Below are 13,231 nucleotides of genomic sequence, written 5' to 3'. Positions count from 1 at the left end.
TCTCCGAGATGGAGAAGATCATTATCCTGTAAATGCGTCCAGAAGAGTCGAGTCCTATGATGCATCCAAGGCCTAAATATGTGCCAGTCTTTCTCTGGCATGTGGTTGTTCCCAGTAGTTCACGTCCTTGCACAGAGATGTTCCGATCAACCTCAATTCTTGCTTCTCCTTCCCCAGCATTCTATATTGCTTCGATTACTTGATGGTAATCTTCATTATCCCTTGTCCTACTCTTTCTCATCCCAGTACTTACATCATGAAAGCCATCTACCTTTTCACAGAGTCACCAAAATGCATTTAATAATTTCCCTTTTATCCCTCTGTCCTATAATGGAGCCTCCTTAACTCACCACTTTGACATTCCAACCTTTTGAATCAACGTCCCTGTGAAGATGGATTTCCAAAATCAGCCCTGGTGGGAGGATTTTGGGAGGCCACCCTATGTATGGTATAGAGGGAATACACTGAGAGGTTAGCCAAAACCCAATCAAGGTAAGGTAGCTGAGCTTTCAAGCTTTAGTCTAAGGAAAAGTATAAGAGTGTTCAGAGCTACAATGGGTCCGCACCAGTAATTCAAGTTAGACATTAATTATATAAAAATACAGTAATTTTGTAGGCCTTTAGTCACACGCTAAGCATATAAAAATCACAGGTAAGTATTGTCACACAAAACTTTATAAACATAAATGCACATTCACCCTCAGGAGAGTAGAATTGCATATGAATCAATTACCAATGCAATACAGGCGAGCAGTCACAACCAAGGAAAAATAGGCAGAACTCTTCAGAACCAATACAAGAACAGCTTCCCTCAATCTTAACAAGTACAACCCTAAGAGGGTTTGGGGCCTTGTGCCCAAAGGTCACACATTCCAAAGTATAACCTCTTATGGTAAGGTTATTCAGAAATGATGCAGTGGGCTGTTGTAGTGCTTATCGAATGTTTCCAAAGTTAGATACAAGGGGCCTCATTACGACCCAGACGTTAACCATGGCGCTATTAGCTATTAGCGCCATGGTTGACGCCGGTATTTTAACGATTGCGCCATGGTGGATGGCGGAATTACCGCCCCATTCCAAGGTTGGCGGGCGGTAATTCCCCATTCACCATTGGCCCTTCCCCATTCCCATTCTTGCCCCCATAGGGCTCAATGGGAATGGGGAAGGTGGTAATTACGGTACCGCAAATTGCAGTACCGTAATTACCTCCAAGGTCCCTTTGCGGGTCCAATCCTTAAAAGCTGGTAAAAACCAGCCGTTAAGGTAGGGACCTGCAAAGGGACCTCGTAATTAGGCAGTAAGGGGTTAACAGTGCTGCAACCTTTCACGGCGCCGTTAACCCCTTACCGCCTGGCTCGTAATGAGGCCCAAGTTCAGTAAAGTTCCGGTGAGTACTCAACTCAAAGCGACACACTAAGATAGGCCCAAGGGAAAGATCCTTAACCCAGGCTCCACCGCCAATAGTGTGAGTTAGGGTCAGGGCATTACCCCGAGTGTTACTCTTTAGAGGACTGGGGGGGACCGAAACAGGTATGTTGATTTACCTCCCTGACTCGGATTGTTCCAGATACCAATGCAGGTGTTTTCCGGAGTCTGTTGGGCATACTATCGTCTGTGCTTGGTCTGGGTGAAGAAGGCCCAGGGGTCACGGGTGCACAAGTCCCTTTTGGTGTCGGGAGTCGGTTGCAGTGTACAGCAAACGGTTCTGAACAGCTTCCAGATGAAAACCCAAACTGATGAAAGATGAATACTTATGTGCTACCAACCCCCTGAAGACACCTCTCTGGACTGAAGACGTGTTCCATCATACGTCAACAGAGCCACAGCACAGCTTCCCTGGGAATGAGGTGGCTGAAAATGCAGGAGTAGGCACTTGTGGCATAAGGTGAAGATCTGCAACATTCCAAAGCTCTACGGAAAGATGGCTGCAGCAAGGTAGCCCAGGAGAGAGCTGGTCAGTCCCACGAACGGTCCAGGGACACTTGCGAAAGATCAGAAGGCACAGATCCTCAAGCAGGGACGAGACTGGTTGTTCCCAATGGTCCATCCAGAGGTCGATACTTCACTGGACCAATCACTGGAGTCGATGCTGGTCAGCTGGAGGGGTCGTCCTCGAGCTGCTCTTCGTAGAAGTCTTGGCTCCAATGGTGATCTAAAGGACAGTTGTAGGAGTCCTCCTTTTATACAAGATTCAGGCCTGGAGTAAACCCAAGCCCACCAATGGTAAGGATTGGCAGCATTCAACTAGCTGGTGGTAGTCCAACCCTGGACACCCACTCGTCACCACATCTGCCCAGCAACAGACTTTCAGGAGTCAGGAGCCAGAGTTTGTGGATTGTGACTAGCCAGTCCCATTCCCCCTTATCTCCTCCCTCTTCTGGCTCACACACACAAAGCCCCATAGCCCACAAAAGCCATAGCTTTCCCCAGTAAAAGATTTTCATATAAGGCATTTCCTAACCTAAGATGGACCAATATTGCCAAAGAACAACCCAATCTCGTGGCACGGCCATCTTAGGGTGCTAGCAACCTTTACTAGCCATTTTGTGTTAAATGGAAAAGTGCTCTAGAAAAATAAAATAAAAACAGTAAAAATCACAGCTGCCCACCAGCATGTCTTAGGCACATTGTCAATGTTACCAAACACAATTATATAAAAAGTTATAAGGATACAAAGTATCCTAACTGCACTTCACTCTGGGTTGATGTGTGCAATTGTAAAAATACAAGATTTCAGTACTGGCAGTCATAGGGACTAGTCAGTTTCCCATAAGAAAGAGCATAACAGGCAAGGGAAGTAAAGCAGAAGGCTTAACTGAGCTCCAAAAAGTCAGGGCAGGCTTCAGAAAAAGCAAAAAGGAATGGGGTCCCATAGAAATCTATGGAGGTAAAGGTGAAAATTAGAAATTCTATTTGAACAGTCCCAATTTCGGGTGACGGGGAGGGGAGTGGGGGCAGGTGGAGGCTGTACGTACAGGCACGAGGAAGAGTAGGACTATGTTTATTGAAGATAAATAGTAAGTAATCACGACATTACCCCCGCGTCACTCTTCTCCGACCCTGTCCGTGCGTCATGAAGTATACACAAGCAGGAGTCTGTTTGACCACAAGAATCAAACAAACTTGCAGCACACCCAGCGAATTTAAATGCCAACAAAGAGCATTTTATAAAGCTACTGCCCCCAAAATAGCATGGGCAAAACATCCCTTCCCCTTTACTGGGTAAGTGTCAATGATAATGATTAACAAGAGTCAATGGGGAGGTCAAGGTAACTGCCCAACAGATCTCCAAGATGGAAGCGCCCCTTGCCTCAGCACAGGAGGATGCCATCCTTCCAGTGGATGGCCCTGTATCCCTGGTGTAGGCAGCATACCCTCTGGGTAATAAGACAAAGAGATAGTGCCCCTTATCAACCATCAGTGAGGAGGCCCTTCTACCTGTCCTAGAGGCACTCTTGTGGCAGTCCTCTTAACTAGGCAGGGACTTCGTCACAGAGGCAAATGTACCAGGCATTTGATGGTTCAGCTTGAACCATCATTTCATCCACAACAAAGACATACACAATTGAGAACTACAAATAAAGCTTGTGTACCCAAATTAGGTATCAGAGATTAATGAGTTGAACTGGATAATTCTTTTACAGAATATAATGATGCTCTCGACCGACCAAGGGTGTGTTACGAAGGATGACTGTGAGGGTTGAGTGTTGCCACCCTCTCTGTGATACTGATCACACGGTTGGTATGGGAAGGATCTACCTAGCCAACTTCCCAACACCAGCCACTGGCGGCAGATAAAAAAAAACATTGTGTGTTGTCCAAAATGCCATTGTCTTCAGGAGTAAGAATGTTGGCTCCAGGCCCTTTAATACAGGCCTCGCCTCCCGCCCACCAAGGTTATATAACTTCTTTGTGATCTTAAATACGCTTACCAAGATAAACCACTGAGGGAGCCGTATATCAGCCCCACAAAGCCCTCGCAGAATTCTGGCATCCCCTTGAATGCACACTCAGTGAGAGAAATCCCATATGGTGGACTGGCATTTCAAGCTGTGGTTCGTAGGCTTTGCACATCCTGTACCCCTCAAATAAAGACACCTGCAGGACAATATATATTCGAAATCCACCAATCCCACCCCAGTTAAAGAAACTACATACCGCTGTAAATCCTCTGAGCAAGCCCGGCCCAAAGGCAGGTGTGTCAACCCTATATAAGGGTGCTTCAGCAGCACATAGATGTGGGAGGTTTGAGAAATAGTCATTGCACATTTGGAGAATGCTGGAGAGAGCAGAGTCTGCAGGAGCGAAGGTGGTCGGAAGTGGAAGAAGGATTAGAGGAGGAGGAGGAGGAGGCGGTACGAGGATCTAAGGAAGAAGAGGTAGATCTAAGGAGGTTGTGGTGAAAAGGAGCCGGGGCAGTGTGGGTAAAAGGAGACCTTGTTTGTTTGTTTGTTTGTTTGTTCATTTGTAAAGTGCACAAAACCCAGGGGTATCTAGGCGCTATAGCTTAGTTTCAGTGCTTCAAGTTACAGAAAGAAGTGCATAATGTATTTACAGACATAAATAAATATGCACGATCAGTATATCATGAGAGAAGTGCAGAAATACAGCAGTCAAGATAAACAGTTCACATACATGGAGCCTGTCCCATGTTGCAGAGCGGCATCATCACATAAGTATCAATGTCAAGATAGGCAGTTCACATACATCGAGCCTACCTCATGTTGCAGAGCGGCAGCATCATGTAAATACCAAAGTCCAGATAGGCAGTTACCTACATGGAGCCTGCACCATGTTGCAGGGCGGCACCATGATGTAAATACTAAAGTTCAGATATGCAATTACCTACATGGAGCCTGCCTCATGTTGCAGGGCAGCAGCATCACATAAGTACCAATGTCAAGATAGGCAGTTCAACTACATGGAGCCTGTTCCATGTTGCTGGGCGGCATCGACACACAAGTGCAAAGGACAAGATTGGCAGTACGCCTTCATGGACCCTGCCCTTGTTACTGTTACAAGGCGGCCGCTTCCTACCAATGCAGGCCACAGAGTCGGAAAAAAGGTGGTAGAAAGGGAAGTAAACTGTTAGTGCGGCCGAATGCCAGGGAGGGCAGAAGCATGGGATGTGAGACGGGCATAGTAGTACAGTACAGCGTCAGATATGGGGTAGCATAGGTGATGGAATAACATACATGTGTAACATACACGAGGGAGATACTGCGATAGGCATTTGTGGAATACGATAAAAAACAAAAATGTTGATCATTTCAGGAGGGCATCTGAGAGTTACGTTAGCAATATAGAGGAGGTTGGTGCGGAAGTTGCGGTAGCTAGGTAGCAGAAGTATGAGAGCATGTGGGAGATAAGCTATTCATGTACACAGATAGCAGGCTTATTGTACAAGATTCCATAAACTTAGACAATGTGACCGACGACGGTTAGGCAATTGAGCAAGTAGAGGCTGTTGGTAATACGTTCTGTAGTTCTGTGGTAAGGAGGTAGTGAAATCGCTCATTGTGGGATAAATTGTGAGTTGCAGAAAACAATACAGGTTACATCCTCAACATATTAAACATTGGAAAATCACAGGGGGGAGCACGCGAGAGGAATAAAAGTGGGAGGTACAGAGGATGTTGGGGAAAGACCAAAGGAGGTGCTTATAGTGAAAGGAGTAGGTGGTAGAGAAATAAAGATCTAAAGAGGAGACAAAAAGAAGAGATAAGTAGGGGTGGGGAAATGGGGAGCTGATGAATAGGAGAAGAGGGTGGCAAAGCCTTAGAAGGAAGGGAGTAAAGGGGGAGACACACACCCCAATTCTAGAGGGTATCTGGGAGAGGAGAGTTGAGGTAGGAGCACATAACACTCAGTTGAGATTGGGTACGAGGATCTAGCAGACCTCACAGGAATGAGCTTGTGTTGAGGTAACAAGTGAAAGTTGGTTGGAGGTAGGCTATAGAGACAGGACAACTGCACATGGAGATGACTGAGAATCCCAAGAATGCAACTAGAAACCCTTGAGTCTACCTCTCATTGGGAAGAGTCTGTTGGCCATGTGTACTTTCAAGCCATCTTCATGACTGGATTCTAGAACAAGACTTCAAGGACTGTGAGTGACACAAACGAGAAGATCAGGGAACTTGTTGAGAAACCTTTCTTTACATTTATGGAGAAGAGACATTTGAAATTGACAACTGCCTTCTGGATGTTTGAAGAAGCTCATGTTTATGTTAATTCCATAATAAATCTCCCTTGACAAAGATAGCAGTGTCCTGAGTCCTTGTGGGGAACTCTCTGTTTTATAACGGGGATATGCCTCATCTCGAGCCTTTCCACATTCCCGTCCTAACAGTACCATCATTCCAATCTAGTTACAGTCCCACGTCAAAGCACAGCCACACAGGCCCTTGACTATTATTGACTGTAAAGTCTTCCCAAATTACTCCCTATCCAGGTATTGTAAACGGGTGGACTGAAGAAAACACATTCTTGGTCCACTGTAGTGTAGTTTATTGAATGGACCAGCCACTATTGATAATTTTCTGCCTTACCTTTTTGACTGAAAATAGCGGCTAGATAGTTAATATTGGATGCTTTTCTGAATCTCTCACCAGCATTCAATATAATAAACAATATCGTTTTTGTTAAAAACAAATGTTTGCATTGTTTTATGGTTAATCAAATAACCTTTAACAAATACAAAACAGTGATAACACCAATGGTAAAGTTCAGGATAAAGAAAGGAAACAATTTGTTTTCATCAGTTAATACATCTATCACATCATACGTCCACTAGAAATAACTACAATTCATACAAATATTAAAACACCAAACATTAACCATATCTTATTAAAATCATCAACTTCACAGTTCCAATTCATGACAGGACCATTACTAAGTTGTGACATTTTCATCAAGGTGCAAACATTTTATAAAACCAGCTATCCCTATTACTAATGAGGTTGTTTGTGCGCTGGACATTTATTCCAGAAATGATGCTCCCTGTCAGGATGATAGTAATGTGCGAACTTGCTAAAATAACATAATAAACAATATATTGTCCTCTAAATTCAAGATAATTTATGTTACAAATAAAAATATATTGTCCAGATATTGTCCGCACTTTACACAAATTCAGGAGTAGCCTGTCAAATAATTGATGTATGATTTTAAGCACAATGGCCTAGTAATATTTGTAAAAACTAAATTGCCTTTAAAGAACAGGCAGTAGAGGAGTTGGGTGAGGTGTAAGAGGAGTTTTTTTCTGAAATTCACTGGACTAGTGACAAAGGCCAAAGCTCAGTATGAGTTAAACACACTTTATAGGGGGTGCCATCTTGGAGTGTTTAGGAATACAAGTTTTAATTGGTGAATATTATTGCAGATTGGTACAGTAAGATTTATATGAGGCATTTTGTGCAATATGACAAACACTTATTGACGCCAAAATATGCCTGTAAAGGCAGTATTGGCAATTATGACACCAGATAGTACATGCAATAATGATAATCACTGGGACTCAATATACATTTTGTCAAATGCACAGAAACAGGGTTGTATTTCTTCCTGTCTGAGATGGGCTATCACAGTGTAAGGGAGCATTGGAGGGCAAGGGGGATGTAAGGAATGCTTAATCAAAGATTAGGAGGTGTGATGGGAATAGGAGAAAATGGACAGTAGGAGGTGGTGAGGTGTGTTGAAACAGTGTTCCCTGCTTATTTCCATATAATTATGGACTAAAAGTAAGTGCAACATATCTTTACACACCTTTTATTTTGTTTGTACATTGTAATGTTTTACATTTACATCCTAGGGAATGACTCTGAGGAACTGGACTCTGATGATCTGGAAGAGGAGGAAGAATTTGAGCTGCTAGATAGTGATGAAGATGAGAGCATTGAAGCAAATGAGCAATTTCCAGCTGAGGCCCTTGAAAGCCTTAAATCATACATGGAGGTGATGGACAGAGAATTAGCTCAGACTAATATTGGCAAAAGTTTCACACTGAAAAATCAAGCGGTACGTCTATTGTTAACCTTATATACTAAGAAGATGTGCAGTGTATTCCCTCTACAGCAAATTGTCCCTGTAATTGGAATCATTGTTATTGAATGTTAATTTAGGAACAGTGGTTGGGGATTTTATCATAATATATAGATTTGTAATAGATTATTTTCTTTTGTTGGCTCTTCAACGTTTTGCTACATATGTGATGGGGATCAATAGACCAGGCACACTCAAATTTGTTTATTAGCAGACCGTTACAATAACTGGGCAAAATAATAAACAGGGATGGCATGAATGCAACAGAAATGTCAGGATGATTTTGAAGGCTGTGTAAACCAAGTTTAGGTAATACTCATGCTTTTTCTCCAGCCTGTGAGGTTCCAGGATTCCCTCCCCGGAAAGCTCACAATAACCCCGAACAGAACTTTACAAATATACAAGTCTTTACCCAGTAAACCAGTTGTTCATTCAAAGCATGACAACGTCATTCCAGTCTCCACCTTGAAGAACATCACAGGAAAGAATGTCACTCTTCTCCTTCACACTATTAATGCCTTACTCATTAAAGGCATCTTCCTCGACGCATTGAAAATTTTCCGGTTCCTACCCCCACTATAGAAGCCCACACCGACCCTACCTTGCTAACTATCACCCTATCAGCCATTGTATTTTCATTGGCAAGCTCATTGAGAAGACTGCCACGCTCCAACTACACGAAAGGATTGTCCAAAACAGCCTACTTCCAGAATACCAGTCCGTCTTTCAATCAAGATGAAGCACTGAGACCACCACCATCCTCATCATGGACAAGAGTGACTCATACCTAGTCCTGCAAGACATCTCTGCCTCATTCGATATAGTGGGCCCCAAGGCAGCACTCAACACCCTGTTTTTCCTAATGGGATTCAATGCCACAATCTGTTGATGATTTGACTCATCGCTGATAATATTCAGCCAAGTGCAGACCATCACTAAATCATCCCTCAGGAAGAACTACGCTATCCCTGGTGTAGGAATCTGCCCATTAGGCCTCCAGATAAGTGTTGTAGTAGGCCTTTTTGTGGATTACAATCTTGGAAATACGACAGCTTTATTCTTTTCCTGTGTATCATTTATACGCCACTTTAAACGAGCGGGCGGTCAGGTTATTTGACAGAAAAAAACAAAGCTTTTTTTTATTTTGTTCTGCATGGATGTAATTGCAGACCATGGAGAAAAGCCTCTGAAACAGAGATTCTTACGCTGGAGCCTTTCAGAAAGAAACCACACACATTTATATAAGGAATGGTTTATCTCTGTTCAGCTTCTTCTGTGTTTTATGTCTAGATGCTCATGGAGCAAACAGAAGCGTTGTGCATATTGCGTTTCAGAGCATTTTAGGATTGTATAATTAATAAGCTGGAAAGCTGAGCTACAATTCAGAATGATCTTTTATAACAAATTATGCTTTTTTCTGTGAAGGCAAACCAGTATTGACCAAAAGTATTTTTCAGAGTTCCTGTCCGGTGTGCATTTATCATTAAGATGCATCTATATGGTGTGTTCATACACTTTATTGTTTAGGAGAAGGCTTTCCACAAATGTAATACATTGTTTTAGCCAGACCTCTTTGGCTGAACAGCTGTTTTGTTTCTAATGGGTCCTATTCATTTAAATTTTTTGTCATGTTTTGGCTGCCTGTTGCATACTTTTTACACTCTTACGAAGACAAATAATGTTTACTCTTCTAATTTAATTAACACTCTAACTATAAAAAAAAGTGTATTAAATTATGAGTATGCAACATTTAGTTTACATCCATTCAACCTTAATTTGCAGACAATTGATTAAATTACAATAAGTGGTCAGTGGCAGCATACCAATCGCAGGGGGCACCGCCTCTTTCAAATCTTCAAGACTACAATTAAAACATCCAAAACCTGACTCTCCAGGATGTGCAATGGATGTTAAAAAAGAAACAACAATTAAACAGTTACATTTCTAATTGAAATTGAAACTCAGCAAAACCTATCCTTGTAGTGATAATCCAGATAGGTATTTAATTTTTAATTTAGCGCTTCATACATGGTTCGTCCAACTTCTAGGCACTGTGATCATTATTCCTCAATCAATATTCAACTTACCGACCTCTGAAGGATGTTGTTGGTAAGATAGCGCAGCTGGTTCAGCGCATGCTGCTGAAATCTGTGCATGATCTGCAGGTCACAGGTTCGAATCCCAACAAGGGCAACTGCGCCTTTCGTCCTTCTGAGGTCAGTAAATGAGTACCAACATTGGTTGGGTGATAATTGTATGTAAATATGTTCCATGTACAGCATTTTGGCAAAAGCGCTATATAAATACCAAATCAGTAACTCTGCAGCCAAAATGTGACTATGAGATTAGATATAGAAGTGAGCATTGGGTCTTTACCTCTCTGCACTGTTGTATCTTAACATTGGCATACCATTAAGTAGTATTAGGGGGGGCGTGGCTTGACAGCCATGGAGTAGGGCTGCTCTTCCCGTGAGCTCCCACACATCCGAAGCTGATCCTGAGGCGTACGGCTGAAATAGACGTGGAAACGCAGTACAATTTAACACTCGTATTGCAAGCCCTGGGGTGTGGAACGGATGGCTTAATCCGAACTTACGGACTGGAAAAGGATACCGCAGGGTCCCAGCAAAATGGCGGACATCCACAGACAAAGGATCAGACTGGAGCGCCGGGGCAGACAGGGATGTTGACTGCTGCGAGCCGCTGGAAGTGATAAACGCTGACGGGACAAAACTCCTGCGTTCATCACGGAGATACATTTGTTGCCGACCTCTCCCTGTGCACTGCAAGGATACTTTGTCATACGCGGTGCGCGAGGCTCCTGCGGCACGGAGCGTGAAACAAAGAGGTTTGTAACAGTGTGACTGGGGACGCTTAGTCAGGCAGCCCCAGCGAGCAGTGTTGGCACGGCAAAGGAAAAATGGAAAACAAGATTGTCGGCCGGCCAACATACATAATTTAGCCACGCGAAGCGGAGCAGAAGCCATAGAGAACGAAGGGCTCAGTGATCCCACGCACTGTGGGTTCCAGGAGGACAGGAGTGAAAACGCTTAGGGCTGGAGGATATGCCCCCTCGCACAATATAAAAACGAAATGCACATGGTGAGTGCAGCAGGGAGACCTGAATAGCGGCAACAGGAGACTGTGGGAACCACAACCTCAGGGGAGCACAAGTGAGACAAGAGGGCAGAAAAGCCACAGAGACCAAAACGGAGGCTGTAGGCTTCATGTGCACGCAATAAAGGGAAAACTGCCTGCCACAATCGGAGACTAGCAGGCTATGGGAGAGGCTGAGTGCCATGAAAGGACAGGACTCTAATGGCATTCAGGAGCCGTGTGAATGAGGCTGGTACTACCGGCAGAGGAGAGTAAGCCGTAGCAGAGGACCCCCCCTCACATAACCTGATCCTTGGGGGGGTCCGGGCACCCAGCAGCATCCCGGAGGCCCCACGGGGCAGTTGTCCCTGAGCAACTACACTGCCGCAACACACGGTGAGGCTCCTGGAAGCGCACTGGCGAGGCACCCGAAAGGCTTTGCAACACTGCACGAAACCAGCTGGAATCCAGTGGGGAGCTCGCACTGGGGACCCCACGAGAGTCAGCATAAACCTAAGGGCCAGCACACGTGCGATGCAGACCATCACGCATGGTGATGCCCCCCTCTCCACAGAAGGGGAATAGAACGGGCAACACCCAAGCAACTGCCCCACTGGAACCACCAAAAGCTAGCAGTGGGAGAACGGCAGCCTAGCAAAGGGAAAGTACTACAGCATGGGAACAAGACTCTGGGTTGCAAGAAGACAACTGGTGGGCAATAGAGACAATGTCGCAAAAAGGGGGCAAGACCAAAACTAAGCGACCAGCGATGGACATTTTTACAAAACCGCCACAATCCCCGACTACAGCAGCGCAAGTGAAAACTGGCCCGCAAGACACGCCGGCCCCACCACAGGAGGATCAACTGATCCTGCAGGCCATCACGGAAATGAAATCCTTGTGGACCACCACGATAGCGGACCTCAAAGTGGCACTGGAATTCAAGATTGATGGGGTAGGCATGGATGTCAACCTCCTGAGACAAGACGTCAGGGCAGTAGCGGAGCGCACAAGCAGCCTTGAGAGCGAGGTGAAAAACATGGAGGTCGGCTCCACCGCCGCCAAGGAGGTTCACATATTGAAACAAGTGTGCAATCTGGAAAACCAAGCGGAGGTGGCAGAAGGGCGGACAATGTGCAACAATATCCGCGTGGTGCGACTACCAGAAGGGGAAGGAGGAACAGATCCCATAGAGTACGTGGAAAACATGCTGATCCAAGAAATGGGGGCTGGCAAACTCTCCCAAGGGTTTGCGATCGAACGGGCACACAGGGCCTTAGCAAGGAGACCACCACCTGGAGCACCCCCACAAGCGATCATTGCAAAAATTCTTAACTACAGGGACAGGGAAAAGATCCTGGAATTTTTTTGAAAAGGCGGAACAATAACCGGAGCTTCGGCGACAGACGCAGTGTACCCGGACTACACCATGCTGGTGCAAAGACAACGCTTTAGCTATGTTGCAGTGAAGAGGCGACTGAGGGCGGCAGGATTCAAATACATGCTGTTATATCCTGCAAAGCTAAAGATTTTACACAAGGGCAAGGCACACTTCTTTGAAGATCCAGAGGAAGCAACGAATTGGCTGAATGCTCAAGGCTGCCCAGACGACACGGATGGACGGGAGTGAGGTAGACAGGATAAGTGAGGCAACGCCATATTAAAATTACCCGATTTAGGGATAGAGACAGCAGGGGAATGTAAGGGAGCCGCATAGGGCGTGCCAATAAGGCGTAGATAACAGTGATTTAATACTTCAAAATGAGGACATGTGTGGACTGGAATATAGAGGCTGGAATTAAGAGGCTTAATGGGAGAGCCGAGGACGGGGATAGACCTACCCCCAATAGTTAGAGTAGGCGAATCGCCAATTGGGACGGTACCACCCCACGGTGCACCAATTATCGGCTGTAGCCAAGAAAAGTGCTAGACGCGGGTGAGCCTGAGATCCAGGGATGGAGCTGGGCATCAGTTGGGGATGGAGCGGAGGGGAAAGGGAGGGAACAGTTGGGGTCGGGATGGGCAGGGGGGAGGGCAGGGAGTTAGGGAGTTTGTTGTGGAATTGGGGGGCTACAAGCTTACATCCAGGCAC

General features: G+C 45.1%; 1 protein-coding gene across 2 annotated transcripts in view; it reads left to right on the top strand.

Annotated features, from left to right (window-relative positions):
* ECD (ecdysoneless cell cycle regulator) overlaps window positions 1-13,231 on the top strand; it is a 1,545,240-nt gene that overhangs the window by 1,478,066 nt on the left and 53,943 nt on the right. For both annotated transcript variants that reach the window (XM_069610537.1, XM_069610538.1), the window contains exon 13: window positions 7,814-8,019. In XM_069610537.1, coding sequence (XP_069466638.1) covers window positions 7,814-8,019 — 206 coding nt within the window. The remainder of the gene's footprint in view (window positions 1-7,813; window positions 8,020-13,231) is intronic.

The sequence above is a fragment of the Ambystoma mexicanum genome, chromosome 8 (assembly GCF_040938575.1).
Source record: "Ambystoma mexicanum isolate Mex_15411 chromosome 8, UKY_AmexF1_1, whole genome shotgun sequence".
Lineage (NCBI taxonomy): Eukaryota > Metazoa > Chordata > Amphibia > Caudata > Ambystomatidae > Ambystoma > Ambystoma mexicanum.
Note: the sequence above shows the minus strand (reverse complement) of the source record. Positions and strands in the feature narration are given on the sequence as shown.